Genomic DNA, 12729 nt, shown 5'->3' with positions numbered 1-12729 from the left:
GTTCTGAGGTCCCAGGTTCAATCCCCAGCACCACCATAAGTCAGAGCTGAGTAGTGCCCTGGTCTTTGTTTCTCTCATACTAAAATAAAGCATTTAAGAGCTAGATGGTTGGCACACCTGGTTGAATGCACTGACTACAATGTGGAAGGACCCAGGTTCAAGCCTCCAGTCTCCACCTGCGGGGGGGGGGGGGAAGCTAACAAGCAGTGAAGCAGTGCTGCAGGTCTCTCTCTCTCCCTCCCTCTCCGGCTCCTCCTTCCCTCTCGATCTGTCTATAAAAAATAAACAAAATACTTAAAAAAATCTATTTAAGGAGGTTGGGTGGTGGTGTACCAGGTTGAGTGCATAGTACGAAGTGCAAGGACCTGCACAAGAACCTTGGTTCGAGCCCCCAGCTCCCCAGCTGCAGGGGAAATGCCTCCCAAGTGGTGAAACAGGTCTGCAGGTGTCTGTTTCTTTCCCCATTTCCATCTCCTCTCAATTTCTCTGTCCTATCCAGAAAAATAAAAATTAAAAATAAAGGGAGAAAAAATGGCCACCAGGAGCAATGGACTCATACTGCAGGCACCGACACCAGCGATACCCTGGAGGCAAAAAAAAAAAATATATATATATATATATTTAGAGCTGAGGAGAGAGAATAATGGTTCTGCAAAAGACTTTCATACCCGAGGCTCTGAGGTCCCAGGTTCAATCTCCAGCACCACCAGAAGCCAGGGAGCTGAGCAGTGCTCTGGTTTTTCAATGTGTCTTTCTCTCTCATTAAAGTAAACAATAACAAAATATTTAATAATAATATAATAATAATAATAATAATAAAGAACTGCTACAATTTCCAGTAGAGGGAATGGGGACACAGAACTCTGGTGTTAGGAAAGCTGTGGAACTATATAACCCTGTTATCTTATACATCAACAAAAACTCACTAATAAAAATTTTTCTACAAAAAATAGTCCCTGTAGCCCAGGACACCCGTGTTCCGGAGGAGGAAGGTTCTGGAAGGTTGAGCGCTGCGCCCAGGGCCATGCCCCTCGTCTTTCAGCCTCGGCTCCACCTCGCTGATCCCCGGGGCCTCCATCTGTGAGGGCCTCAGCCCGTGGCCCCCGACAGCTTCCCAAGACCGGCCTGCACCTCGGGGTGCACCGCAGCACCCACCCAGCATGCTGGCCAACGCCACGGCCAAGCCGCTGTGCCCGCTGCTGGAGCAGATGAGCCAGCTGCAGAGCCACCGCAACTCCAGCATCCGCTACATGGACCACGCCGCCGTGCTGCTGCACGGGCTGGCCGGGCTGCTGGGCCTGGTGGAGAACGGCCTCATCCTCTTCGTGGTGGGCTGCCGCATGCGCCAGACGGTGGTCACCACGTGGGTGCTGCACCTGTCGCTGTCCGACCTGCTGGCCACCGCCTCGCTGCCCTTCTTCACCTACTTCCTGGCCGTGGGCCACTCGTGGGAGCTGGGCACGGCCTTCTGCAAGGTGCACTCGTCCGTCTTCTTCCTCAACATGTTCGCCAGCGGCTTCCTGCTCAGCGCCATCAGCCTGGACCGCTGCCTGCAGGTGGTGCGGCCCGTGTGGGCTCAGAACCACCGCTCGGTGGCCGCGGCGCACCGCCTGTGCCTGGGGCTCTGGGCGCTGGCGCTGCTCAACACGCTGCCCTACTTCCTGTTTCGGGACACGATCCCGCGGCGCGACGGCCGCATCATGTGCTACTACAACGTGCTGCTCTGGAGCGCGGGCCGCGAGCGCAACGCCACGTGCGCCGGGCGCCAGACGGGGCTGGCGGTCAGCAAGTTCCTGCTGGCCTTCGTGCTGCCCCTGGCGATCATCGCCTGCAGCCACGTGGCCGTGAGCCTGCAGCTGCGCCACCGCGGCCGCCGGCGCTCCAGCCGCTTCGTGCGCCTGGTGGCCGCCGTGGTGGTGGCCTTCGTGCTGTGCTGGGGCCCCTACCACGTCTTCAGCCTGCTGGAGGCGGCGGCGCACGGCCGGCGGGAGCTGCGGCCGCTGGTGTGGCGCGGCCTGCCCTTCGTCTCCAGCCTGGCCTTCTTCAACAGCGTGCTCAACCCGCTGCTCTACGTCTTCACCTGCCCCGACGTGCTGCGCAAACTGCGGCGCTCGCTGCGCAGCGTGCTCGAGAGCGTGCTCGTGGACGACAGCGACCTGGGCGGCCCGGGCAGCGCGCGCCGCCGCCGCGCCTCCTCCTCCTCGGGCGCCGCCCCCCTCGCGCCCGGCGCGCGCCGCCCGTCCGCGCTCCCCGAGCTCCCGGCCGCGCGCCTGCTGCGCTGGCTGCGGGGAGGCCGCGGCGCGTCCCCGAGCCGGGCCCGCGCGCGCTCGCAGGACGAGACGAGCCCCCTGGGCCGCGCGCTCAGAGTCACCTCCGAGTAGCCGGTGTGCCTCCGCCACCCCGCAGGCCCGGCTGAGTGCCTCGGTTGGGCACCTCGTGCAAGTGAAGGTGCTAGGATCCAGCTGGCAGTTGCAGTAAGGGGGTCAAACCCCCTTGAGACTTGCTTAAAAAAAAAAAAAAAAAAGGGCTATTGGAGGCCGGGTGGTGGCGCACCGTGCTAAGCGCACGCATCACTATGCATGCTCAAGGACTTGGGTTTGGGGCCACCCTAATCCCCGCTCGCCACCTGCAGGGGGGAAAACTTCACGAGTGGTGAAGCAGGTCTGCAGGTGTCTCTCGCTCTCAAACCTCCCCCTCCCCTGACAATTTCTCTCTCTGCCCTGTCAAATAGAAAAAAAAAAAAAAAAAGGAAAAACGGCGGCTGGGAGTGGTGGATTCGTAGTGCAGGCACCAAGTCCCTGAGATAACCCTTGTGGGGAAAAAAAAAAAAAAAACTAGGGGAGTGGACTCCTCCAGGAATCAGGTCTGCCAATAGAGTCAGGGTGAGGTGTGGCTGGGGCGGGGGCTTCCTACACGGAGCCAGTGAGACTTTAGGGACACAGGACAGTGGAAACGCTTTGAGGAGCATCTGGCCTCTTCACTGAGCCAATACGGAGCTCTGATTCCCTGCTCAGAGCAAACTTTCTCAGGTAAGAGACAGATGCAGAGGGAGAGACACCCTGGCATGGCTGTTTCTCCAGTGTGGTGGGGCAGGAGGCAGCTTGAATCTGATAGGGGAGGTGCACTATCCACTTGAGCTATTATTTTGCCACCAGGCTTACTGTTGGGACTCTCTGGGCTCCACAGCTCCTGGTGGCTGTTTCTGTCGCCTTTTCTTTTTGATAGGAGAGACAGACTTGCCTGCAGCACTGCCCACAGTGCATGATGAAGCTTCCCCCTTGCAGGTGGGGATGAGGGGCTTGAACTCAAGTCTCCATGTGTGGGTGGTAATGTGTGTTTTACTGGGTGACCCACCCCTGGGTCTCCCAAGTGAGCTGTCTTGCTAGCCCTTGAGCTTGACCTTTCACCCCTCAATCTGGCAGCCGGGCTCTTGAGAGCTGAAGTGTTGACAGCAAATGCAGTCGACTCCACCACTAGCCTTGAGGCCACTGGTGTTCATATGGGGGATGGAGCGAGGGTTCCCCACTCCTGTGGGAGACCCGGACTGACCCAAGAGCAGCAGCCATTGAGCCTGAGGCCCCCTCAGCCTCCCAGGCCGCAGCACGGGACTGATACACTCACAGTTCTGGGGGGTGTCTGCAGGGTACGCCCTGCATCTCTGTAGCACCCACTTCCTGGCCACATGGGCCGGGCAGCTCCTGGGTCTGTCTGCCTTGGGGCTGCCAGGGGCTTATTTTCTTGCCCACTGTGGCCTCAAGGATTGCTTTGCTGTGTCCCCACTTGTTGGTATGCATGAGACCCCTTCTGTTTCATTTGGTTTAAATCCCCCCTGCTTAACACTATTCTATTTACATAACCACTTCATTCTATTTATATAACCGCTGTTAACAAGTACCTCCCTCCAGGGCATTGGTTCAATCCCCACTGTTTCATGATATGTTTTTGCTCCACCCCCCCTCCTTGTCACACCCTGATCCTCTCCTTGTCACACTCTGATTGTCACCAGTCACTTTTCTCTCCACCCTCTCTATGTCACACCCTGTTTCCACCCTACTTGGCAAGTATATATAAAGACAGCATTGTGAGTTTTAGAGTACTTTACCTTGAGTTTAGCTCAGCTCGGCTTAGATTGTGCTGCGTCCTGCATGAATAAAGAGATACTGCCTACAACTCAACTATGAGTCCCTGGTCGTCTGTTACCCGCCCGTGAAGCCAGCCCGGTGAAAACAACATAACCCGTCGAAAACGACACCCACTCCTGCTGTAGCCAGCGCCGGTGCCAGCACCTGTGGGTGGGTGAGATCCTGGTGGAATAACCAAGATGGACTTCGGGATCCCAGCATAGTGCTCCCTGTGCCCCTCCTGGACTGTCCCCCAGGAAGCACTGGACCACCTGAACAGCTCACAGAAGGGACATCCTTCTCCACAACTGGCCCTCGTCCCACCTGCTTTACTTGTTGCCCCGGTGCGTCGGAGGCCACTTGTTTACTGTCCCTGTCAGAATGAAAGCGACTGGGCGTGTGTGAGTCCACTGTGTCAGGTGCTCTCTCCAGGCAAGAAGGAGCTAGAGAGACAGCCGTTCCCTTTGGCCTCAGTTAGTCCAGAGTGGAAGAGAGGTGGCTAGGGCCGCGTGACTGAGGCAGTGCCAATGGGGTGGAGAGAGAGAGAGAGAGAGATGGAGACGGGGAGGGAGAGACGGAGACGGGGAGAGGGAGAGAGAGAGAGAGAAAGTTTCCTGACTGCTGGCCTCCTGGGTCCGACCAGGGCACCGAGAAGGAACATCCCTATTTGGGGTGTTGCCTCCCACACCCCTAAATTATCACTTCCCTGAGGAAGCAGAATTTGTCTTTGTTTCATGATACTTTTTTCATTCTATTTATTCTAGAGAAAGAGACAGACAGACAAAGAGAGGAGACAAACCACAGCACTGGAGCTCCCCATGGTACCCAGGGGCTCTCGTGAGGTGCCAGGGGGCGAACTACACCTTGCTCCTGCCCGTCTTGGTCTGAAGGCACTTGGGGAAGGAGGGGGAAGGTGAGGCAGGCACTGGGCCTCTTCCCTCCCCCACGTCTACCAGGTCCCACAGAGATCTCTGCCTCAGAGCCCCTTCAGGGCTGGGGTTCCCGGTTCTGGAGCCTCGTCCAGCGCAGGCATCTGGCGAGTGGCCCTGGAGGCGGCGGGCATGCGGGGCTGCGGCGGGACAGGCTTAGACCTTGGGCGGTGGCCGCTGGGGTGGTGTCTTCTGCAGCAGGGTGAGCGTGTCCCGCTTCTGGATGGAGCGGAGCTGCTTCTTCTTGGCCCGCTTCAACTTGGTGGGGTTTCGGATCTGTAGGTGGTATGAGAGGGGAGGGGGTTCAGTGTGGCTGGACCCTCTGCCCTCTCCCCCGGAGGGCACAGGAAGCCCCCTCCCCTCCCCACCCCTCGCAGGCCCAGACTCACCACTTGTACGACCTCAGCCTTCCGCTCGTTCTCCAGGCGGCGTCTCAGGTTCTCAGCTCGGCGCTGCTTCTTCTCCTGGAGGTAGCAGGGGAGGGCGTGGGTCTGGGAGCAGAGGCAGCCCTGGGCTCTCAGGCACTGACACTGGGAGCTGGCAGCACAGCCCGGAGGAGGGGATGCCCAGCCGAGTCCCAGATCCTGGCTGCTCTGGGCCTGGGCCTAAAGACCCTGAGAGGGTGGGAATTGGGGTGGGCAGGGGCCTAGACAGGTCTGGCCTGGAAACTCAGGCACATGCAGACAGGGTGCTGCTGTCAGCTGTTGGGGGGGGGGGAGCGGCAGGGACGGCTGGCTTCGCCTCCAGTGTCTCTTCTCTCCCAGAAGCACATGGGGTGCTGGCTCACAGGGTCTGGGGTGAAGGCTGAGGTTCCCTAGGCGCAGGGCTGGGCTGCCTGCAGGCAGCAGGTCAGAGGTGCTGAGTTCTCTGCTCCCAGGTCAAACCCCACTGCTGCTTCCTACACGGTGCCCCTGGCACAAGTGCTGACCCTGCCTGGTCCCATTTGCCCCCAAGGTTTAAAGTGTAGATGCTCTCATAAGCCTGTTCTGATGCAGGGTAGATAGCATAACGACTATGCAGAGACTCTCATCCCGGAGCCTCCAAAGTCCCAGGTTCAATCCCCCCACACTGCCATGAGCCAGAGCTGAGCAGAGCTCTGGTAAAAAATAAATTAATTGTGGTCCGGGAGGTGGCACAGTGGCTAAAGCACCAGACTCTCAAGCATGCGGTCCTGAGTTCAATCCCTGGCAGCACATGTACCAGAGTGATGTCTGGTTCTTTCTCTCTCTCCTATCTTTCTCATTAATAAATAAAAATTTTTAAAAAATAATAATTGTTTATTGTGGTCTGGGATGTGGCACAGTGGATAAAGCACTGGATTCTCAAGCATGAGGTCCTGAGTTTGATCCCCAGCAGCACATGTACCAGAATAATGTCTGGTTTTTTCTTTCTCTTCCTATCTTTCTCATTAATAAATATTTTTAAAAAAAAAGCCTGCTCTGAGAAATGAATGAATAAATGAATGAATGAATCCAGGCATAGGAAAGGCGTGGGACAAGGGCAGGATGTTTGGGCCTCTCTCTCTGATCGGGCAACTGAAGGGAGTGGGGTGGCCTGGCCCCAGGGAGAAAGGAGAAGTGAGCCCTGGGCTCCCAGAGTCAGGGGGAGACCTGGGCAGGTCACCTTGAGGGACATGCGGAGGAGTCTTGCCCAAGGGGTCGGGCTGCACAGGAAGAGAGATAAGGTCTCACTTAGCACATAGTGTGTATGTGTTTGTGTGTGTGTGTGGGGGAGAGCTCAGGCTGACAGGCTGCACCCGGCAACTCCAGGCTGGTGACAGCCCAGGGTGAGGCGTTTCCTTCCCGTGAGCCTGGGGTGACACTCGTGGCTAAGCCCAGCTCTGGCAGGGGAAGGGGAGTCACTATCCAACACCTCACTGCCTTTCTTTGTACGCTGTCTGCTGGGGTTTCCTGAGACTGAGGGGGGCTGACCCTCTAGGGGACAATTTTGGCCTGGGGAGGAGGACAGCAGTGACTAGAATGAAACCCTCCAGGGGTCGGGTAGACAGCTCACTGGGCAGGGCATGTGCCCTGACGCATGAGCCCCAGGACAACGTGGGAGGTGCTGTGGCACCAGAGGAAACTCTGGTGTGGCATCTCTGTCTCAGTGAGAAAGCCACCGGCCACCGAAAGAAAGCAGTGTCACTGAGAATGCCCAAGGTCCTGGCTCAGCAAACTAACTAACTAATGAAGTGACAGAATCAGGCCTCCTAGCCTGTGAGCCTTCCCCTGTGGGCCAGGGCTCCTCACCCACCTCATTGAAAGCTTTGGCCTGTCCTGAAAGCTTAAATAAATAAACAAGTAAATAAATGATTTATTAATGAGAGAGAGAGAGAGAGAGAGAGAGAGAGAGAGAGAGAGAAGGAAGAGCATCCCTGGGGACTGAACTTGGGGTTTCATGTCTGAGAGTCCAAGGCCACCTTCCGGGCCACTGTCCTCACGTCTCTTACAGAGCCTCCCCCCCCCCCCCCATTAACCTGGATATCCCCCTGGCCTGCCTCCCCCATGCTCCCCCAGTTCCCTTCTGCTTCGGGTTGGGTTCCCAGGCCCATCGCCACAGGTGCCCCCCCAGCCCGGGCTCAGCCTCACCTGCCGGCGCCGCTCCTTCTCCTCCTCCAGGTGCCGGGCGAAGTCCTTGGCCAGCTTCCTCTCCTGCCGCTCCTTCATCTTCCGCTGCCAGGATGTGCGCAGGGGCTTGTCCTGAACCATCTGGGAGAACCTGGGTGGGCAGAGGGGGCACTTATAGGCCGCTCCCCGCCCCCCCGGTCTGCAGAGGCTCAGGACAGGGAAGAACCTTGATCTTGCCGGCTGCCGCTCAAGCCCTGATTCTGCGCCTCGGAGCTGCCAACCAAGGTCCACGGAGGGAGGTTAAGGGGTGACCCACAGCCGCCACAGGCCCAGAGCAGCCATCAGGGTTTGGACACTGGCCGTGAATTTCAGTGGATCCTGTGGCAGGTATGTGGAGACCCGTGGAGACGTGGTTTGTCCCCCTGGGGAGGTCCACCCTCCCCATTTCAGAAGAGCCTGAATGGCTAGGTTCTCTAGGATTTGGACTTTCCCTTCCTAGTAGGGGGGACCTGAAATTGGGGGGCCTTGGGGATGACTGACCTCGGAAGGATGGTTTCTGTGAGAATGCACAGTGCAAGGACTTGGGGGTGGGAGCGTAACACTTCTACGGTCTGCTTACAAATGCTCCAGGGAAAACAAAGAGGAGAAATGGGTGTCTGCAAGGGCTGGAGCTAGAAACGAGGTGGAGGTTCATTAAACCGTGCTCCCTGCTACCTGTGGAGTCTTTCTCCCTGAATTACTGGAAGCCTATTGAGGTGTCCCATAGGCCTCTCTTTTTTCCTTCTCTCCTTCCTTTTGGACAGAGACAGAAGTTGAGAGACACCTGCAGCCCTGCTTCACTGCTTATGAAGCTTTCCCCTTGCAGGTGGGAAGCGGGGGCTCGAACCAGGGTCCTTAAACACAGTAACATGTGCCCAGCGGCTCGCTACCGCCCAGCTCTGACCCACAGGAGCGAATAACCAGGACAGCTACACTATAATGAGAGGCGTGTGAAGACCTGGGGGTACTCAGTCGGCACAGAGCAGGTCTGGTGTGCCTAAGGCCCCCACTCGATCCCTGGCACCATGTGATGGCAGGAGACTGATGCTCTGGCCTCTCTCTCTCCCTCCCTTATGTGAAACTCTGTCTCGTATGAACTAAAAGAAATCTTTGAAAAGCAAGTTATGTGAATGTGGCCTCTCGATTTTTCTTTTTGTCATCTACAAGGTAGCCCCAAGCCAACTTTCTCAGATGGGAGGGAGAGAGAGAGAGAGAGAGAGAGAGGGAGGCAGAGATATGGATGGGTGGCCAGAGAGACAGGCGAAGATGTTCATGCCTGAGGCTTCAGGGTCCCAGGTTTAATCCCTGGCACCACTATAAACCAGAGCTGAGCAGTGCTCTGGGAAACCAAAACACCACTAAACAAAACACTAGAGACACAGAGAAAGACAGACAGCCGGGCACCACAGCACCAAAGCTTCCTCCGATGTCACAGTATTCTTTCTTATGGGATAGTGAAGCACTCTGTTGGCTCGGAATATCTTTCTGTACTTGACATGCGTGGACACAGCTGATCACAGGCCACTGGACCGAGGCAGTGGCTCGGGGGAGGGAGCTGGGGCTCTCGGGGCTCCCGCTCCCAATAGCCTAGCTTGGAAGCCTGACCCCGGCACAGCCTGCATCTGCCTTGCCTCCTTCTCCCTCCCTCTGCCCTTCCCCATGGGCCTGCTGCCTCAGAACTGGCCTCCTGGGCACAGAACAGGGCTGCGGCAGGGCAGGGGCTTTCCACGTGGAGAGCTATAACCTCAAAAGACGAGACCCAGTGGGATCCAGACACGCACAGGGTCACTGAACATAACGCTGCATCTTTTCTGAGCTCACACCCCATGGGCCAAAGCTGCTTCCCCACCCTCAAAGGCCCCAAGCGTGAGGCCTGCCTGTTGTAATTCTACGGCAGGGCCCCTGCTTACACCCCCCAGCCCACTTCTGGGGTGGTTCACCCTCAAATTCTCCAGGGGCCCCTGCTCTTCATTTAGGTGAAACGAAGCTGTCTGTCACTCCTGTTATATCACGGGGCTGACCAAATGTCTCGATGCAAGTCGCCATGTCCCCCCCCCCCCCCCCACATTTGAAAGGCTGTCCCCCTGGCCAGGCCTCATTCATGCAGTGTCCTCATATCCGTCCTCACTGGAAACTGCACATGACCGAGAAGGAAAGGACAGATGGCTGACAATGGAGCCAGGCCCCTGGCAAAGGTCCTTTCATGGGTGGGTGGGTGGGTGGGGCGATTTTTTTCTCAACATTTTCTTTTCCATTCTGGCTTCAAACCTGGGACCTTGGAAGCCTCAGGGAAAGGCTTTTGCACAACCATCACTCTGCTTCTCTCCCACCCTTCCCTCCACATTTGAACAAAGCCAGATTGAAGGGTGGTAGGACTATCGGCTGGACATTTAGTTTTTTCCTGCTACAAAGGTGACCCCTCACTGTTGCTTTACTTGCTTCTGCTTCCCTTTGGAGAGAGAGCAGAACCAGAGTGAAAGTCTCTAGGATGAATTGGGGGGGGGGGGGCTACAGGAGAGGTCCAGAGGGGTCCTTAACTCTGCAGGGCTCTCCCTCTCTCTGCCTAGGATCCTCATGACAGTGGCTCGCGTTGTGTGACACGCCCACTGCCGTGAGCTCTCGCTCTCTCTCTCTCCAGCCCGGGGTCCCCACACTTGCCCGGCTGACCCCTCACTTCACCTCTTCTTGGAACGATCCTTCCACACACGCCCCGACTTGGGCTTCCCCTTGGGGATGATGGGCACCTCCACCTCCTCCTTCAGCTTCTTGGACGGCGGGGCCTGGGCTGCAGGCTCCTTTCGCTTTTTGGCCCCGGGACCATCTCTCGCCGTCTCCCCGGTCGCGGGGGGCCTCCCCGGGGATCCCGGAGATCGGGGTGCCAGCTCCTGCAGTGGCCGCGAAGGTTCGGGTCCCGGCGCCTGCGAGGCCGGGTGAGGTTCGGGCGAGGTCGGGCCCGGCTGCGGCTGGTGGACCGGTTCCTCCTTCCTCCGGGCCAAGTCTGGAGTCGGGTTTTCTAAGTCCTGGGGGGCTTTTGGAGACGCTTCGCTTGGCTCTGGCTGAAGACGGGGGGACTCTGGGCTCGGTTCCCGCTGTCCTCGGGGAGACACCTCTCCTGCATCTTGCTGACGCTGGGGGGACGGGGGACCCGGCTCTAGCTGCCTCCGGGGGCACCCCAGACCTGCACCCTGCGGCTGACTCGGGGACCCCGGGCTTGTCTCCGGTTGACTTCGCGGGGACTCTGGGCCGGGCCGCGGCTCACTCCGAGGAGACCCAAGCCCTTGCGCTTCTTCCGGGGTCGGCTCGAACTCCACAAGGGCCCGTCTCGCCCGCAGAACTGGGGCGGAGCTGTCGGGGGACTCGGGCTTCAGGCCGCTTAGCCTCCGGCTGCGCCTCAGCGGCGTATCCATCGTCGGACCCCAAAGTCTCCCAGACCCGAGCCCACGTGTGGCCTCAGTCGCCGCGGAACTACCGGCGCCGTCCTATGACGTCAGAAGCCGCCACGTACGAGCCGGACGAAGGGACTGTTGCCGGGGTGGCCATGTTTGTGATGGGCGGAGAGGGGGCGAGGTTGGCCGCATGCGCATTTGGGATTAACATAGTAGCTTGACATCCTTATTTGCCTTTCTAGCAAAAAAAAAATAATAAAATAAGGCTCCTGGAGCAAAGTAGGTGTGCAGACAGAAAGGGGGACAAGCACTTCTGGGAAAGGAGGAAGTTTGGAAAAGGTCTGGGAAAATAGCAAGTGAGGTTATTGCTGCTAAATCACTCGTGTGTGTGTGTGTGTGTGTGTGTGTGTGTGTGTGTGTCTGTGTGTGTGTCTGTGTGTGTGTGTGTGTGTCTGTGTGTGTGTGTGTGTCTGTGTCTCTGTGTGTGTGTGTGTGTGTCTGTGTGTGTGTGCGCGCGCGCCAAGGCCCCGTCCTCGGCCTTCCGCTTTCTCATTTGTAATGTAGGCACTTTTTAAAATAATATATATTTTATTGAGAACATATTTTACAAGTCTGATGTGACAAACCTGTAGTAGTATCACATCTCTCTAAGATAGGTGTCAACACATCTCACTCACTTTCAAATTGCTGTTTCCTCCCCACCCCAAGGAAACATTGCTGAGGCCTGACCCCCTACCCACACAGAAAGAACTTATCTCGCTCCAACAGAGGGGAAGTGACATGCTAAAAGAACAAGACAGACCCCTCATCCATACAGGAAAATCTCGTTTCTGCCTGCATCAGATATATCCAAGAGGTTTATTTGAGAAATCTCCTTGAACACTTCCTAAATCTCCTTGAATACATCATAAACCCAAGACCACTAACTCTAGTTTCTTTAAACAATTTTTTAAATTATCTTTATTTCTTTACTGGATAGAGACAGCCAGAAATTGAGAGGAGGAGGGGAGATTGAGAGGAGAGAGACAGAGAGATATATGCAAACCTGCTTCACCACTGGCAAAGCTTTCCCCCTGCAGGTGGGGGACGGGGGCTCGAACCTGGGTCCTTGTGCACTGTAATATGTGTACTTAACCAGATGCACACCCGGTGCCAAGACCACTAACTCAAATAGCCCTGAACCAAGACTCTATATAAGACCCAGGGCCGCTTCTCAAGTTCCCCCAGCAGGAGGCTCTCACACTTTTCCTGCTACTATATTAAAGTGCTTCTTCATCTGCTCACCTGACTGTCTTATATTCCCCCCACGCCCTACATACACTTTGAATCCTTGGGTTTACTGAGATAGACCACAGTTGATTAATCACACACCCTGCCTCTCCCTTTGCTTTATTTCTTTGCCCCAGCTGTAAGTGGAATGCAGTATTTGTGTTTCTCTTTCTGACTTATTTTACTTAGCACGATTCCCTATGGTTCCATCCGAGTTGAAGCAAAAGAGAAGCTCTCATCTTTTCTTACAACTGAGCAGTATTCCAGTGTGGATGTAGACCACACCTTCCTTATCTATTCATCTGTCACTGGACACTTGAGTTCTTAAGAGATTCTGAGTGTTGCGGATAACACTGCTGTGAACATAGGCGGGTGATTCTGCACTAGTTTAGTGTTATGGAGTATCCTAACCTTCAGG

At 56.5% G+C, this 12729-nt stretch overlaps 2 protein-coding genes across 2 annotated transcripts; one reads left to right on the top strand and one right to left on the bottom strand.

Moving 5' to 3' along the window:
- Positions 1-1106: 1106 nt before the first annotated feature.
- Positions 1107-3878, top strand: PTGDR2 (prostaglandin D2 receptor 2). The gene has a single exon (XM_060176275.1). It carries the CDS (start codon positions 1161-1163, stop codon positions 2379-2381), a length of 1221 nt encoding a protein of 406 aa, XP_060032258.1. The 5' UTR covers positions 1107-1160; the 3' UTR covers positions 2382-3878.
- A 981-nt stretch (positions 3879-4859) lies between these two features.
- CCDC86 (coiled-coil domain containing 86) lies at positions 4860-11131 on the bottom strand. Its single transcript, XM_007519647.3, has 4 exons — positions 10336-11131; positions 7639-7768; positions 5440-5514; positions 4860-5326 (listed from the first exon to the last, which is right to left on the bottom strand). Exons 1-4 carry the CDS (start codon positions 11061-11063, stop codon positions 5207-5209), a joined length of 1053 nt encoding a protein of 350 aa, XP_007519709.1. The 5' UTR covers positions 11064-11131; the 3' UTR covers positions 4860-5206.
- Positions 11132-12729: the final 1598 nt, after the last annotated feature.

This window comes from Erinaceus europaeus, chromosome 17 (genome assembly GCF_950295315.1).
Source record: "Erinaceus europaeus chromosome 17, mEriEur2.1, whole genome shotgun sequence".
Lineage (NCBI taxonomy): Eukaryota > Metazoa > Chordata > Mammalia > Eulipotyphla > Erinaceidae > Erinaceus > Erinaceus europaeus.
The sequence above is the reverse complement of the archived record's forward strand: the minus strand, read 5'-3'. Positions and strand labels throughout refer to the sequence as shown.

Coding starts and splice junctions, on each gene's coding strand:
- PTGDR2 (XM_060176275.1), top strand. CDS start 1,161: ATGCTGGCCAACGCCACGGCCAAGCCGCTGTGCCCGCTGCTGGAGCAG.
- CCDC86 (XM_007519647.3), bottom strand. CDS start 11,063: ATGGATACGCCGCTGAGGCGCAGCCGGAGGCTAAGCGGCCTGAAGCCC. Junction 7,769..10,335: donor AAGGATCGTTCCAAGAAGAG/GTGAAGTGAGGG, acceptor CTGCCCACCCAG/GTTCTCCCAGATGGTTCAGG. Junction 5,515..7,638: donor AGAAGGAGCGGCGCCGGCAG/GTGAGGCTGAGC, acceptor TGCTACCTCCAG/GAGAAGAAGCAGCGCCGAGC.